This window comes from Populus nigra, chromosome 15 (genome assembly GCF_951802175.1).
Source record: "Populus nigra chromosome 15, ddPopNigr1.1, whole genome shotgun sequence".
NCBI lineage: Eukaryota > Viridiplantae > Streptophyta > Magnoliopsida > Malpighiales > Salicaceae > Populus > Populus nigra.
In genome coordinates, this window is record NC_084866.1 from 4,024,345 (window position 1) to 4,042,423 (window position 18,079).

Below are 18,079 nucleotides of genomic sequence, written 5' to 3' on the forward strand. Positions count from 1 at the left end.
AAATAACATATATTTAGAAGTTGCAATTAGAAACCACGAACATCATTTAATTTTTCATGAGATACTTTAATTTTTTTATGTTATTTTTTCAATGATTAAATTGGAGCAAAAATAATTCACTATGCATAATATATATTTTCATGTCAAATTATACACTTCTCTTTACTTCTCTTTCTACGCTGATAGCACACATAGACAAAAAAAAAAATGACTTTTGCTGCAAAACTGGAATCAAGGAAATCAATGGGGTTAAAAATTGAGTAATTATCTGTCATCTCATGATATAATTCTATGTTTCTTGTGGAAAATTAATTGATGATGTGATTCTTAACCGTAATAAAAATATGTTATTTCACTAGAATTTTTTGTTTTTGTATCATTTCGCCATTTATTTTAATTTTATGTGATAATTTTTCAATTTATTTATGGTTATATGAATAGTGAAGGAGAGGAGCTTTTTTACTTCTTCTTCTTCTTTTTTGAAATTCTATATTTTAATTTATTTTCTTTTCATATAATGTTTTTTAACTTTTTTTTTCAATTGTATTATTTGTTTGCTTTTCATAAGATTATCTTTATATTAAACAAATATACCTGCATTTAATTAGTACATAATTTTACAAAAGTCTATTTTTATTATCATCATTAAATAAAAATAGTTTTAAAAAATAATATTTTTTAAACCCTGTAAATTTCATGATTTAGATTGCAAGATTGGCAAGTTAGGTTATAAAACCCGAGTCAATCTAATATATCATTATCTCAGTATTTATAAAAAAAATATCAATTTAAAATCTTTTTAAAGTCAAACTATGCTTTTAGTGGGTGGTTTGTCTTATCTTTAGACTCGTCAAATTGATTAGGTCACATTGAAAAAACTCTCATATGAGTTAGTTTTAAATTTGTGCTAGATAAATAGTTGGATCAGGAGGTTTCAAGGTTGATCAACTAAAATGGGTTTAATAACAATGTCAAATGATTTCTTTTTTAAAATCCTATATTCCAATTTTGTTTTTTATGATTGATTTTTTTTTGGATTTTTTATTCTATTTCATCATTCAATATTTGAATGAATTATAAAAAAAATGCCATAACTTTTAATATATTTTTTTATTAATTAATTTTGATGAAATTTAGTTGAAATAGAAGGAAAAAAAATTATTTCCTTTACTAGGCACGGGGTCGACCATTTTTTTCAAAGAGGACAAATGTGGGCCATTGCACGTGCGACGTAAAAAAGGAGGTGATGCCATGGTGTTTGACCCTTCTTTTCTTGTTTTAAATGGTAAAATCATATGTCGTTCATCCTAGGAAAAAAAAAAAACAAGAGACGCCACTTGTTGTCGGCATGTTTACAGGCCGTCTCAAAGAAAAAATATTCCTTTTTTTTTCCTTTAAAAATGCATAGAAAACCCCCCTCCCGTTGAAAAAAGCCCTTCAATAGTCTCAAATCAACCTTTCATTGCTCAAAAATTCAAAAATCACTCCAATTTCTTTTTTTTTTAAATCTAAACATTAATCTACTTTTTTCATGAAGAATCAAAAACATTTTAATAAAACTTATCAACATCGATTTTATTATTATTAAATTATAATTAATCAATTATTTTTTCTCTTCTCTATTATTTTTAAATGTTTTTTTTTATGAACGGAAACATGAACAAAATAAAATCTTAAATAAAAATTAAAATACTAAAACTAAAAAGTTCAAAATAAAAAAAGGTTAAAAATAAAGAAAAAACACTGATTCAATCAGCAATATTTTCTTTCATAGTGTAGTGTGAATGCCTGAGAAGTGTTCGTGTGTTTTTTTTTTCTTGATCTTAATATGGGCAGCGTAGGGCTTCAAGTAAGGATAGGGGGCAGAGTCATCATGTCTTTCAATTTCAACATTGATGTTCCAATCAGAATATTATGTATTTTGCTAGACAAAGTTCAAACCCAGAAAGACAACTTCTTATTACCTTGCAAGAGGAGCTGTATCGGACAGTCCATGAGTTGATGACTGGTAGCTCGTCTGCTAGAATGCACAACATACATTGTATACAGACCAAATACAAAACTTAATCAATACAATTTCTTTGGGAAACAGACAACTTGCACATGCAGATTTAAGGATATAAACAATGTGCAAGCTCTCAAACACTGGCATGTGGCCCCTGCTGTCCACATTCCTCCATTTTCTGTTTCATCTTGTACTGCAAAGTTGCAGGAGCGCAGTCCAATGGCGTTTCCCCTAGAAAAGAAGCAATGCGTTAGCATGAAGTAGAATACTGGGGACCAACATCACTCACAACCAATGACCAAGTAAGTTTATCTTGGATGATTTTTAAGAAGTTAGAGTCCTTGGTCATCCATGCAACATCATCATTCCCTACAACCACATTTAACCTAACTTGCAAAGTGCAATTTAACTTTCTTTGTCGCCCAAGATAACTAAGAACATGTACTAGAATATAACTCTTCAATAACAAAATGATTACTCCGTAATTCCCCTTATGACCACTTTGTATGCAACCTGAAAGAGCTATTAACCACATTTCAAAATTTCAGAACCGAAAAATTATGTCTGGTTGCTTTCTACATTCAAATTCATTGAGAATTTCAGTCATTTTAAAACCGTTTCACCATAATGTATACACATGCCTTGCAAATCTTATGCGATTCCCTTATCTAATCAAACAGTTTAATGAAACTGGGAACCATAGCAAGACATGGTGCTGGATATAAGACTAATTACCTTGCGCATTCTTATAGTTCATGCTTGCCCCGGAGTCCATAAGGATGAACGCTATGTCAGTTCGATTAAAAAGTGCAGCCTAAGCACAATCATCCTTTCATTAGTGTCATGCTTTTTACGGAGATACAAAATATGCAATGCAGATAAAGTGAGAGATTGTTACCAGATGTAGCAAAGACATTCCTTGCTTATCACGATAATTTGCATCCACACCCTGCCAAGATATCAGAGTTTAGTTTCATTTCTCATATCTGTTTTGCATTAAAGATGGTGAATACCTCACTCAAAAGCTTCTTGACTGCAACAGTATCACCATTCTTTATGGCTTCCCTTAAACCCTATGCAGAACACATAAATGGGCACAGATAACTGATCCATGAAACTCTTATGAAAAAGTAACACCCCTTATGACTATCATAAGTTGATTATACCTCTCCATTGACTTCATAATCCATCTGAGGTTTATCTACAGCACCATTTGTAATTTGGCCATGATTGAAAACCGAACTGCAAGGTTTTCACAAGTTAATGAAGGACCTTAGTAGAACACAATTTCCCACTAACTTTAGAAGGCAGCGGCTAAGTATCTAAATGAAACAAGAAAAATGATGCAAAAATTAGATTCTAAACAAAGTAGTCATCCCCTTTCTGTCTGTCTAGTAACTTAACTCTGGTCCTAAAATGTAATTTACATTCCCTGCAACGCACAGCATGCATCTATTTTAGCTCCCGGTGCCCATGCAAAGGATCATGTTTCATCAGATTTATGAGTCTGGAGTTGGAGTGGATGCAGCAGGTTTAGTATATGCAAGTACGAAACCCAATAGTCATTTATGAACTTATATTTCAAAGTGGGACACTGTTAGATGACCAAAGGTCAAGGGTTGTAAGAAGATGACAGATGGGAGGGTGAGAGGCTAGAATCTTATTTGAATTCATTTAACAAAAGATAATGCCCAAAAAGAAAGCAAACCTTCACATAGTTAACTTCCATGATCTTGCAACTCCACCTGCCAACTTGAATCTCGCAAACCACATGTCTGCAAGACCAACAGTGGCTAACCAGTAGGCAACTAGTTTCTTTCACCACAAAGTAGTGGTATGGTGACGTATTTTCATCCAAAGTAATTTAATTCTTACTGAGTTTTAGGAAAGTTTCATTACAATTTACAAGATATCTAATACTTGGCTCCTAATTTAACTATATATTGATTCCACAGTATCATATTATGTGAATCTTGATATTTGAGTTAGATCTTTAAAAATGGCATCATTTGTTGCGCTACTAGCATGTTACCATGATATAAGCTCCATGCTCAATGAAGAGAACAAATCTTTGCCAAGTAATAGCACCTCATTTGGATTTGCATACTAAGTCATTTTTGCTTACAACAAATCATACATAATGTTCTTTCACGTTTGGACTTCAACAGTGAACATACCTAGGCTTGCTGCTTGAAGTGGAGCCTCTGTTCTTCGGAACAGCATCTGTTTTCTTTGGTTTTGAATTCGACTGGGATGTGAAGGTGGAAGAAAGTTTTATCTGTTACGTGATGGATTAAATACATTACCTCCATTTATGACAAAAGGATCTAAAATCATTATAGAAAAATCATACCTGCATGGGAACCGGATCTGTTTTTGCTGCTGGTGCTTCACAGATGCATAAAGGCATCCCACACTTACACTCTATAACACCTGCAGCAGATTGATTCTGTGTTGTTGGTTCTGGTTTTGGATGTTTTTCTGTATCAATGTCTAATCTAGAAACTTTATCTGTTATGGAATCAACTCCATCAACTTTCTCTGATCTGTGTCCAAACAAAATTTATGATAACTGAATAAATATTCCACATAAAGAAGCAAGATTTTCATAAAGGTGAGAAAGGAAGGACAAGAGAACGAAAAAAACCTTCAGTGGCCCTAAGCTACATGAAGATAATCAATGTCTACAAACCACTGACAACTAAAGAAAAGAAAACATGAAGTAAAAGAATATTTTAGTGTTTTCTTCTCATTTTAAGCTTTGGTATTCCTTTCAAATCTAGAGTTTAGGTTCATCTTGTTATAAAATATTTGAATTTCACATTCTTTGGTTCAAATACTTTGTTTAGAAGTGCATCTAAACTAAATTGATGGTGTAGGAATCCTGGGAGGTATATTGTAAAAATCCTAGTTGTACAATTGAGAAGCAATAAAACCTTAAAGACAAATGATTTATCATTGACAACAACAAAAATTTCATTACTTTAAAGTGTTTCTACAAGTGAGTATCCTTTTTTGTTTTAATTTAAACATAGATATTTTTTTATTACCAGTATACATGCTAAAATTTTAAATTAATATAAATTACAAGTTTGATCATATGTTTAGTATGCATGATAGAATTCTATTATTATTTTTGTGTTGAAAGCATGTTTACTATTAACTATGCTTTTACATGCTTATAGTTTTTAAACTCTAGGTTTTTGTTGGACAGTTTTCGTTTAACATGCTTATTAGTCTAATATATATTTACAAACTTCGACTACTTTTTCGCATAAATGGGCATACTCTTCGATAGTTTCTAATGCAATTTATGAATGGCATGACATGCTAGAACAGTTAAATTTAAGAAAAAAAATAAGATCAAGTTGAGTGAATTACCGAGTAGAATTGTTAAAACAATCAGCACAAACTCTAGCATTCGAGAGTATCCCAAACTGCGGCAAAGCCTGAATTAATTAATGAACACACAATTCATACATTAAGGAATCCGCAAAAATCGACTGTCAGAAACACACTCAAGAAAAAAAAAGAAAAAAAAAGGCAGACCATTTGATTTGACGAGTGTTCATGGCATAATGTCCTTCCGCAACAACGGCAATGATGCTACCAAAAAACATGAAAAATAAGTTAAAACAGAAGATGATAAAAATCGTGAGCAATTCTATATCAATCCATGATCGCAGCAGCAAACTAGCTTTGATCAAATCAATCCGTTCTTTTATTATCATTAGTTTTAGTTGATTCAAAAAATTATGTTATGATGATTCAATTAATGATTATATATATATAAAAAAAAGGAACAAGGAGAGGAGTTTACACGGCGACGGAAAGTGTTGAAGCTGCATTTGCAGACGTCACAGCGAGCTGCTTCTTGAAAAGGTGGAGGCTCCGTTGACATTATTTACTCCGTCTCTGATCTCTTTTCTTTTTCTTTTTTCTATCGGTCTCCGATTCCGATTTGGTTTCAGTTTCCAGTTTCACCTTTCAATTTCAATCTTCTATTTGATTTTCTTCTCCTCGGATATTTTCTGTTGTCGGGTTGCCGGATGGGATATGACCCGAATGCCCTGTTTCCTCATACGATGTCGTGTAAAGACTCGGAACCGTTTTGTGGTGAGCGGACATTTTTTTTTTCTAAGCGCTCCAAACCCTCTTTGGTTCAACTTTTTTATCACAAATTATACTATACTTTTAAATTGAGTAGAAAAATCATTATATTGGTACTGCATACATAAAATATTTATACTATACTGTAATTGTTAAAAATATTTTTTTAACACGATACGGAATATATAATATAAACTCAAATTATAAAATTATAAAATCATAAGTAAAATATTTAACCAATTATATATTAATAATTCTAATCAAATAGTAAATATTTGTAATGATTTGCAATCTAATAGCACAGAAATTGCACTGTTTCAGACTTGTAGACAAACTATAAAATTCAAAGTAAAGCTGGATAAAATAGAAAATTCACAATTCTAAGAACTAGCTTTCACAAGTTAGTTAATTTGTTAGTCCATTAGACAAGTTCTCTATCCCCCATAAGTTTTTCCTATGAAGAAAAACAATTTAAAAATTCCAAGTTAAATCTTGTCTATGACATGGCCTCGTCCCCAAACATACACATATATGTGTAGACAGATGAGAAAAGGAAGTAAGATAGAAACCAATTTGCATAATTCTTGATAAACAATAGAAGAAAAAAAACTCTCTAGCTCCAAAAAAATACAACAATTCAACAAGCAGGTCAAAACACAGACAACTTAACAATAATGCGACAACATGAATCTTCATAAATCTCAAGATGAAACAAACAATGACCAATCAAAATCGAGAATCTGAACCCTAAAACCAGTTTTAAACCCAGCAAGCAACTAACTTTCCCTATCTTCCACATCCAAAAAACTACAACAATTAAAGTAATTCAGTGCAAGTACCATGTTAAATATGCATAACCATATGATAAAAGCTGCAACCAACCCATCCTTAAAAAGATATATATCACTTCGCAAGCAACATCATCCTCAAAAAATCTTGATGACTGATCTATTGTTTTCAAAGTAGCAATTCATCTACACTCATTAACTTATGCACACAATCTAAATTCTACAACTAAATGCTTCAACAACTAACTGAAGATAGACATTGCTGGAAGAATGGAGCTATGACCGAGGCAAAAAATAAAAGGCAGTGACAAAAAATACGAACCTAGCAAAGGAGAGCTTCTAAAAAGGAAACAACCAAGAGGAAGAAACAATGGCAGCAAAACAACTTCGGGGAACCAAAAATCAAAATAAAAGAAAACAGAACTAAGCAAATGAAAAGTAAGGAAGAAAGGTTTGTCAAAACCAAGAGGAAGAACAATGACAAAAAAAACTAAATGGATTTTTTAGTTTTTTCAAACTCGTAAAATCGGTTCGAGTTTGACTAAGTTTGACATGATTTTATGAGTTTGACCAAGTTTGACTAATTAAGTCCATGTGTTTTATGCAATATCATGAAAATTGTCTATGACCTTATCAGTAGTTTATTTGACAAAATCATCTCAATGAAGAATTAATAGACATTGCTTCATATTAAGAACACAATAGATAATTTAAAAATATTTTTCTATAAATTATAATAGAAAAAAAAATTAATTTAATATTCTTGAGTTTAAAAAATTTGATTTTTTTTATTTAAATTTTAAAATTATATTTGCTATAAATTATAAGAAACATTATTTTTTTTTATTGAATAATATGAAAGGACACTTGTCATTTTCTATTGGATTAGTTTTATTGGTCACATTCATAAATTTGCATGAAGTATAGGGAATTCGATCAATCCAAAAAACAATAAAGGGTCTCTATAAAAAAATTTAAAAATTACAAGAGTAAATAGTGGGTAAAATGATGTGAACTTTTTGATCACGTAGTCAAATAATCTCCAATGAATTAGATAATAACCTAAAAGTTAAAAATCAAGTTTGATAGAACCCTAACCTAGAGATAACTCTATTCTTAAGAACTTTGACCAAGAGGTAACCCTATAGTTGAAATCTAATCTAACATATTTGACAAGAATTATCTAGTAACTTTGACTCTCTGAAATAATATGTTCCCGAACTCTATTTAACCTAAAGATTTATTAAAATATATTTCCATGTGTCTATTATCTCTATGTAAAATTTCAGCTTGTTTTGATATGCGGTTTAAGAATTATGTCTGATCTTGTAAAACTGATCAACAAATATTTTAAGGTTAAATTTGGATCGGACCTGGTTCGTATGATCCTCCCCTCTTTAAAAAGATTTAACCTTGAATATATATATCATGAGAAACATATTCTAATTCTACCAAATTAGTATGAAGTTAAAGAATAATATCATCATCAAAACCAAGAAGAACCTTGTTAGCAAAGAAAATCCCCTTATTATACAAGCTCTCATTTTCAACCATTTTATCCTTCTTCAATTTCAATTGCTCCTTATATATTTGCTTAGGTTTCAAAGATACAAGAGTCATAGGTCTTTCATTCATCTTAAATGAATACATATTTGTTACTCCATCATTGATAACTCTCCTGTCATACTGTCATGGTCTACCAGGCAATAAATGATTAACTTGCATTGATATAACATCACATAACACCTCATTACAATATTTATTAATAGAAAAAGTAATCAAAACTTGCTTATTCACTTTCACTTCACCACCATTGTCGCATGTGGGCGCACGACGTGGCAGGAGTCGATATAACATCATATTTGTTACTCCATCATTCATAACTCTCCTGTCATATTTTCATGGTCTACCAGGCAATAAATGATTAACTTGCATTGATATAACATCACATAACACCTCATTACAATATTTATTAATAGAAAAAGTAATCAAAACTTGCTTATTCACTTTCACTTCACCACCATTGTCGCATGTGGGCGCGCGACGTGGCAGGAGTCGATATCGCCTAGTTCTTTGGTTCAAGGTCGCTAAGAGACCTAGGTGGACTAGTTTTATATGAAATTTTAGGGTAAGAGATTGGTTGTTGTTAGAAAAGATATTAGTACCCCAAAGATATCTTACCTGAGGTAAGAAGCATTGGTTAGTCTAAATGTGGTTTAAAGGTATTGATAGGTTCCTAACCGATGGTTCGTTTATGGCTTAAAACAAAGATTTATGTTCATGAATAAATATATTATTTTGAATTTATTATGGGCTTGTAAACCTAAATAAGTTCTTCTAGGAAAAAAAATTCATGTAGGTTCTCTAACAGAGTTCATCTATCTTGGAAGATGAAAGGATTTTCCACAAGTTTATATTAGAGTGAAAAATACTACAAATTTAAATTGGTGAATATCCAAAATAATTCTAAAATTCTCTAATCAACTCCTGATATTTAAATATCAGCCTACTTGTAAGTCTAATATTTATATCAAAATGTTGACCATTAATTCTCATAAATTTATTTTCAGAGTTTTTGAAATATTGATCAAATTCTAATGGATTCAATAAACTAATTATTAAATCCCAAAAATACATATAATATTTTTTTTTTAATTTTTATGTATATAAAAAAATGCTAAATCATACCATGTATTTTTATTTTTATTTTTTTAAGGAAAAATATGATTTTTAGTTTTTGAGAGACTCGGTCGTACACATACCAAATAAACACTTTTTTTTAAAATGAGAAATGCTTTTAGAAATTTTGAATTTTTTTTGAGATTTTGATGAAAAATAGGTATTTTAATAACAAGTCAATATCTTACGGTATAAATTTATAGTCTCGATATTAAATAAAATTGCTGAAAAAACATGCAAAGGACCCACAAATTTTTAAATTGATCATTGAGATTTTTAATAATTGTTTTGGAATTTATATGGGGCTTGTTTGGCAAAAACCTATTTTTATTCAAAATAAATTGTCAAAATAGGCTTAAAAGTGTGTTTGTTAATCATGTTTTTAAGCCTGAATTTCTTTTATTATAACAATGGCAAACCAGAAAAAGCCTTAGCCATTAACCTAACTAAGTTGACATGAAATTTTTTATTCGACCATAAACCGAACAAAAAATTCTGATTTGACCTGAAAAATAACCCAAAACAAAACCAAAGCAAAAAAAAATTAGATTAAACACAAAAACAAGAACTAAAAAATTCTTGGGCAAAATGGATTAAACACAAAATAAATAAAGAACATGAACATTCACAACAAACCGAGTCACATGAATCTCAAATCAAATCAGATATGGACAAATCAATGACACATACATATTGGAAATCAAGTAAAGATCATTAATCTAGCTTCCATTCACTTCGATTATCACTCAAAAATTATGATTTTGTCAAAGTAGATTTCAATTCAAAACTAAAATCCTAAGATTAAAACCCTTAAAAAACATGTTATTGATACAAACAGACCCTAGATTATTAATTAATCAAGTATAAAGAAAGGTTTTGTGCAAAGAAATTGACCAAAATTGATCTAAGTCTAGGGGCTAAGACAATGTTCTTCCTAAGAATACGAAGAACATTACCCAGAAACTCAGCAAAAACCTAGTCATTGCCCAACACTACCAAGCCTTAGAAATGAGCATTTTATGACTTTAAACACACTGCTCTTAATCCTCACAACCCATATTATTGATACCAAGCATAGTTGAATAAAAAAACTAACAAAAAACATCAAATCAACACAAACATGCATTAAATTCCAACTTCATAACTATAGCTCCAATAACACTTAACAAAAGTATCAAATTTCGATTCAAAACCGACTCTTTAAACACTTGAAACCCAACTCATGCTCAGAAACCAAGAACATACTTTAACAAAATAGAAAAGACATCAAACATCCACTGCCATCTTTTAATGAAATCCAAAACTACCTTATTTTGTCAAAATCAATCATAAACATATTGTCTTGACACTTAGTAACATCAACAACAACTTCAAACAATATTTAAACAATAAAAACAATATTTTTATGTATTAATAAAAAAACCTATAAAGCATCATAACACTAAAACAAGTTTGAAAAACATCAAAAGAGGTTTAAACATTAAAAAAGCATGAATAGGCAGACCACATGGATTCGCCTTTGAGTTTTCACATTGTTATATCTTCTCCAAGCTTGTTGACTATAGGCTGCTGGTTTTTTCTTCCTTTTTCCTTCATTCTTTCCCTTTCACTCTCTTTCTTTCCAAAGCTTGCTAGACTTTTATATTAGGCTCTTGAACCTTCATAATAGGGTCCATTAACAAAATATTTCCCCATATTTTCCTCTTTCCCCCCCTTTTCTCCTCTCTTTCGGCTCTGATTTTCAAGGGTAGTCATAGGGTTTTTCTAGGTTTTTTTGGTGGATTCCTCAAAAATTGATCAAAGCTTAGCCTTTTGATCAAAGTGAGAGGGTTTTGGACAAAAGCTAATAGATGGAAGCTCTTTTACTAGTTTGGTTTTGCAATAGTTGTTTTGGTTTAGAGGTACTGGGTGGTTTTGTTAGACTTAGAAGGCAAGGAGCTAATTATGACCTTTTGATATTGAGATACAAGTGTTAAAAGTCATTGATAAGAATCCTTTGAGAAGCTTTAAGTGTGAACACATGAAAAAAATAGATGGTTTTTGAAAATTGGGTGTCATAGTCAAGGCTGACTGGGTTAACCACTTTTGAGGCTTTGCCAGAGCAACTCCGATGTAAACATCATTATAAACCACTTGAAATTGGTAGATGAGGTGCATACCTTTCGTTTGGATTCAACCTTGCTTAATTTGGAGGTCTGTAATTTAACATTCATTCGTTTAAAGGTGTCAACTCGATCAACATAAAATCAGAAAATGCAGGGGAAGCTGATTGAGGACAAGATGTTGGAGATTTTTATGGAAGAGTTGGGGTGTGAACATCCAATTTCATGGGAATGAGGTTGTAAAAGGAGCATTTTTCAATTAAATGATGGTGGTTACAGCTCCTAAGATGATCAAAGACACCACATTCATTCGCTTGAACATTCTTATTTAATCATCTAAAATTGACAATGAAGGAGATGAACAGTGGGCGAATGACTCATCATCTAGGTTAAACCTTAAAAAATAAGGTTTTTTAATTTTGGATTTGGCCAATTTTAATTTAGTCCATACTCTTTCAATTGCTTTTAATTGCACCTGTAATTGTCTCTCAACTTTTAATTGTATGCAATTGCACCCTTGCCAAATTCAAATATAATCTCTAGAGTTCAACGCCTTTTATAGATGAGTCCTTAGTTTTCAATTTATTCAATTTCATCCTTAATTGACCATCAAATTTTCAATTTAGCCCCTGATTTGACTAATTTTTTACTTCTGAAATTATGCGCCATTTATAGGTTAGTCCTTAGTTTTGGGGATATACAATTAAGTCCTTAATTAGCCTCCAAACTTTATTTTTTTCACAATTAAGGTCTTAATTTGACTAATTAAACCTTTGGAAGTCTAATTTCAATCCCCAAACTTTAATTTCTTCCATTTAACACCCAAATCGACTCCAAAAACTTATTTTCCTTGCAAACAAGTCCTCAATAAAATTAATTAAGCCTACTAAAATTCTCATTGAGTCCTTAATCATCCAATTTTGTATTTCTTTACCTAAATAAAAATATTTTTACCAATAGGGCTTTTCTAAGTCAAAATTGGGTTGCCAATTTCATCAATCTTATACATTTTGGTCCTCCAACTTTTTCACTTGTCATTTTGGTCCTATACCACCAACTTGATAAATCTTCTAGGATTTCTTCTTGTATTTTTGAATTTTCTTCTTCTTTTTTTAGGTAAAAAATGGGTAATAACAACCTTTATTCAACCACTGTAATTTATAAAGTATGGGATGTTTGGTAGTATGCAAGTTCAACTTTCTCACCAATTCAGTATTAGCTACATTAGTGCAATTACCACCATCTATTATTAAGCTATATACCTTATTATAAACATGACATGTCTTGTGGAATATATTCTCGCTTTGACCTTTTCAATTATCCACATTGACTTTTTTGTTTGAATATTATGAAGCAATATGACCAAAACCCAGACAATAAAAGCCTTTAATGTCACGATTACGAGAAGTATTAGCCTCTAGAGTGTTCGACTTTACCCTCCTCATTCTGATATGATGGATCACCTATAGTATTAGCCTTCTAATTAGGTTTCCAAGGTTTCAAATGGCCTAATGGTTGACTTTACCAATTGGTACCCTTTCATTTAAGCTACTTCTTCACCTTTACGATTATATGCACCATCTCCTCCAACTCCACATAATGATGCAATTCCTCAATATAGGTTATATCATGATTAAGGTCATTCATGAACCTAGCCATAGTAGCTTCCCTATCCTCCTCAATATTAGCTTGAACCATAACAAGTTTCATCTTCTTAAAATATCCATCAACACTTTTTATACATTGACTCAAACTTTGTAACATTTGATACAATTCTCTATAATAATGGTTAGGTATAAATCTCCCCCTTACAAGGGATTTCATCTCATCTCAAGTATCAATTTGCCTCTCATAATTCCTCATGCGGTTTGTCACTAACTGATTCCAACATACAATGACATAGTCAGTAAAAACAATCATAACAAGCTTGACTTTCTTGGACTCCGGATAATTATGACACTAAAAAATCCACTCTACCATCTTCTCTCATTCTAAATAAACTTTTGGATCATTCTTCTCCTAAAAAGCCTATATTTTTAGCTTAATTGTACTTGAATCTCCACATAACTCAACATTATAGTCTCGATGCCTATAATTACCCATCTAGTTAAAATTATCACCATATTTTCCCTCTATAAACTAACAATTTCGTTATTGTCCAAAACATTCCCCATGTCTCACGAACATATCTTCAAAATCAACATCACTCATATTCGTATTATTAGCCACAAACTAATTCACATTAGTGTTAACTCGTCTTAACATTAAATTCTCTTCGTTCATGCCTAATTTAAAGCCTACCATAATCATTAACACATTACCTCTCCAACCTATCTCCAAATTCATTGGCCATTCAATCCATCCGCTGATTCATCATGCATAATTAAGTTACAATTTCATTGTCTCCTCTTTGTAGTACCATGTTGTTGCTTGCTTCTAACATCTTTGAATGTGAAAATTAGTTAGTTGAAAAGAAATATATATTCCTCACCCATTCCATCATGTGTTTACTCGTGTTTCACTCAAATATATATTTTTTCACTTAAATATGTTCGTTATGCCTTTTCCTTGTCTTATTTTTCTTTGACTTATACGGAACTAAAATCAACACCAAATATAAAAATCATAGCAACATATCCAAATATGTGTATATGAGAAGCAAGAAAAATATAAAAACAAGCAAAGATGAAACTATGATTACAATTTCGCAAGTAACAAACGAATTTGTACAAAAAATGAATGTTTTTGAAGACGCGAAAGAAAAAAGATGCAAAGGTTATATATAAAAAAAGTAAATGAAACCTAATTATATCAATTATGATGTTATTATACTGTCATAATTGAAAAATAATAGCAGCAAAACAATTTTGAATTACGGACGCGAATTAAACCCGTTATGCAAGTTCCAATCCCGAATTTAGTTTCTATAGAAAAAGAACTTCAAATGACCTCATATCTTAGATGGGGTACAATTAGAACCTTAAAATCTAGTATATAAAATAAAATTTAAGAATTTTCTTAATTTTTTGACCTAAAATTCCCTCTGATACGAATTTAACCTGTTATGATAAGTTATAATCCTGACCTTAGTTACTATAGCAAACGATCTCCAAATAAAATCAAATTTTATATAGGGTGCAATGAGAACTCCTAGAAACAGTATATAAAATTATAGAAATTTATAAATTGATTTGGTCCAAATTCTCTTTGTTTATGTATTGTGGAATATTCAACAAAAGTGACTTTTGAACGTTCTTTTTTTTTTCCGTTCTTTTTTACTCTTTATGCAAATGATATATTTTGAGACAAAAATAAAATAAAATAACACCTTTTTTTATTTAAAAAACCCTAGATGCAATTTACTAAGCTCTAGACATGAAAAAAAATCGAAAACTGAATTAAAGACAATTAAAGCTAAGACAACCAAAACTAACAAGAAGAAAATAAAAGGATATAATGTAATTTTTAGAACCTAGATATGATACCTACTGATGTGAACCTTTTGATCACGTGGTCAAGCAACCCTCAACGAAGTAAATAACAACCCAAGAAGCTGAAAATCAAGTTTGATAGAACCTTGATCTAGAGGTAACCATGTACTTAAGAACCAAAGGTATTGCAAAAGGACTTGAACCCAGAGATAACCTTATATCTAAGAACCCTAAGTATGTGAATGATGCCACAAAGCCAACTAATCTTCGATAAATCACTATATGATCTTTGTCTCTACAAAGAAAGCTTGTTTTGTTACAAACAAACATAAGAAAAACTCATGTTTATTCTCTAACTTGTTGCTCAAATTTGCAGCTAAAATACATAATATAGTCTTTTCTAACTAACCCTAGTGGAACTCTTTTGGGTTGCAAGCTAATGAGTCTAAACTAGTAATAAACTAAAATAAGTCCAATAATGAAATAAACCCCTAAATAATATCTAATGGGTCAGAAGAAACCCAAATTAAAAATAATTATGCAAAAATAAATAAATAAATAAAATAGGATAATAAAAACAAAGTTTTCATGTTAAAATTCCTCAATGTAGCTTGAATCTTCAATTTTCGCATATTCTTGGCAGATTTTCAATCTTGACTTCAAACACAGTATTCTCTTTTATCTGGATGAATCACCAAGCTTAACATATATTTTTGGAACACTTGCGATGCCTAATTTTCAGCCTAACTTGAATCGCAATAAAATTCTACTTGTAGCTCTTGATATGTCCCTAAATAGTATACAAATCTCTAGTTTAACAAATTTGACAAGATTTGTCTAGTAATTTTGACCCTAAAAAATAATATTTTTCTGAACTCCATTTGACCTGAAGATTTACTAAAATATAGTTCCATATGTTTAGTATCTCCCTATAAAATTTCAACTTGTTTAGATGTGTGGTTTGAGAGATATGTTCAATCTTACAAAACTGGTCAATATACATTTTAAGGTCAAATTCGAATTCACTTGGTTCATATCATCCTCCCCTTCTTTAAAAAGATTCAACCTTGAATATGTATCATGAAAAAATCTTCTAAGGTCACCAAATTAGTACCAAGTCGAAGAATATCATCATCATTAAAACCAACAAGAACCTCGTTAACAAAGATGTTCCCCCTAATATACAACTACCCATCTGGTATCTCAACTTTATAAACAAATCTAAAACAACCTTTTTCCAGTCACATTCTAATCTTTCAAGCAATCTAGGAAGTTAAGAATGGTGGAGTGGAGCTTCTGAAATGGGATAAAAATCCATGGATAAGAGAAACCTTCAGCTCTTGATCATATATATGACTATAATCCAGGAAGCAATAACAATTATAGTCACTGAAGTGAGAATCATTGAAATCAAAGCTATAGTTTTGGTTGATTTGAATCCATTTCTTCAATCAATTCTAGGTGTACAAGAATAACCATACATGGAATCACAAAGTCTTAGGTTTTAAAGGTATGAATTTGAAGATAAGAGTTCTACAGAATGATGTTGCAGGAATAGAATCTGAAAAAAAGAATCAGCTGGATTGGATCTATGAATAGGTTTAGGTAAAAGTAGTTATTTATGTTTAAGGTATGAGCTTTGTTTAATTAACAAAAGAGCTGAAATTGTAAGAAATAATATTGGCAGGTTAGACAGTTAGTGTCTAGTTTCTTATCGTGATAGAGAAAGATGTTGTGATGGGTGAGATGAATGGTGGTTCGATGTCGAATTCTAACAGGACATTTGATTGTTTATGCCTTTAGTTAGAACCATTTTAGGGGACTAAAAAGATTAATAGGAATGCTTCAAAACCTAAATTCAAAAATCTTGATGGGTGAATGAAGATTATTATTATTATTATTATTATTATTATTATTATTATTATTTATGTTGCTGAGGTTTTGTATAATAAATAGCAATGTTTTTTTATACTCCAATTGTTTTATCCATGAAAAGAAAAAGAAAAAGAAAAAGAAAAGTAATGTTATAGACGAATTATTATTGATATATTTTATATACGAGTGTAGTATAATCTTTTTGTTTGTATTGAAAAATTATATTGACCATGAATTATATACGAATTATATTTTATATACGAAGTAAACTGTATTTTGTTTTTAAAAATAAGATAAAAATAAAATAAGTACATTACAAGAGATTTGTTTTTAATTATCTATATTATACATGAAGGCAGATTGGTCTATGCATTTTATTTTAAATTTTAGATTAACTTATAATGTAAATTATAATTTCTAAAACTCAAAAAGATAAAATATAATATGAGGTAAAAATTAACCTTCCTTTAAGAATAAACAATTCATAATTTCTAAGAAAAAAAATATTGGTCTATCAAAACTTTGAAATGAATTAAATCCATTTATCCATTATAATAAAAATCATCATAGTTATGAAACTTGATTTGATCTAATTTGACAGATTGATTTTAAGCTCGGACGATTTGGGGGTTTAGCCTAGTCTCAAGCCATAAAAACCTAAAGGTACAATTAACATGGTCAAATCTGGATAACTTGTTGGGTCAATTTAAAACTTGGATAACTCAATGTAATCCAAGTGAGATTTGACTTTTTATTTTTTAATAAACCAAAAAAAAAATAAAATTAATTTATAAATATTTAGCCTTATATTTTTTTTTATAATTTATATTTACATGAATTGTTTTTTTAATTTTTTGATGTGGAATAACTATACTACACGTAATGTTTTATATTTTTTTATAATATAAATTCACATGTATTATTTTAAAAAAATTTCATACAAAATATTAAAATTTTAAACATATTGTTATTTTTATTTTTTCATGTTCATTTAAAACTCGTTCCCGTGGTCCCATACCAATTTTAACAGCTAAGAAAATCACACGAGATGATTAAATTAAATTTGTTCCATGTGCGATGATGATGAAT

General features: G+C 30.3%; 1 protein-coding gene across 2 annotated transcripts; it reads right to left on the bottom strand.

Annotated features, from left to right (window-relative positions):
• Nucleotides 1-1,934: 1,934 nt before the first annotated feature.
• LOC133673831 (uncharacterized) lies at nucleotides 1,935-6,097 on the bottom strand. 2 transcript variants are annotated; one of them, XM_062094734.1, is made up of 10 exons: nucleotides 5,826-6,097; nucleotides 5,555-5,611; nucleotides 5,387-5,454; nucleotides 4,359-4,551; nucleotides 4,183-4,253; nucleotides 3,172-3,247; nucleotides 3,019-3,078; nucleotides 2,904-2,954; nucleotides 2,741-2,819; nucleotides 1,935-2,236 (listed from the first exon to the last, which is right to left on the bottom strand). In XM_062094734.1, the coding sequence occupies exons 1-10, from the start codon at nucleotides 5,904-5,906 to the stop codon at nucleotides 2,139-2,141; spliced, it is 834 nt and encodes a 277-aa protein (XP_061950718.1). In that variant the 5' UTR covers nucleotides 5,907-6,097; the 3' UTR covers nucleotides 1,935-2,138. The 2 variants fall into 2 exon arrangements, with proteins under 2 accessions (XP_061950718.1, XP_061950717.1); XM_062094733.1 differs by having other exon boundaries at nucleotides 4,183-4,283; nucleotides 5,826-6,092.
• Nucleotides 6,098-18,079: the final 11,982 nt, after the last annotated feature.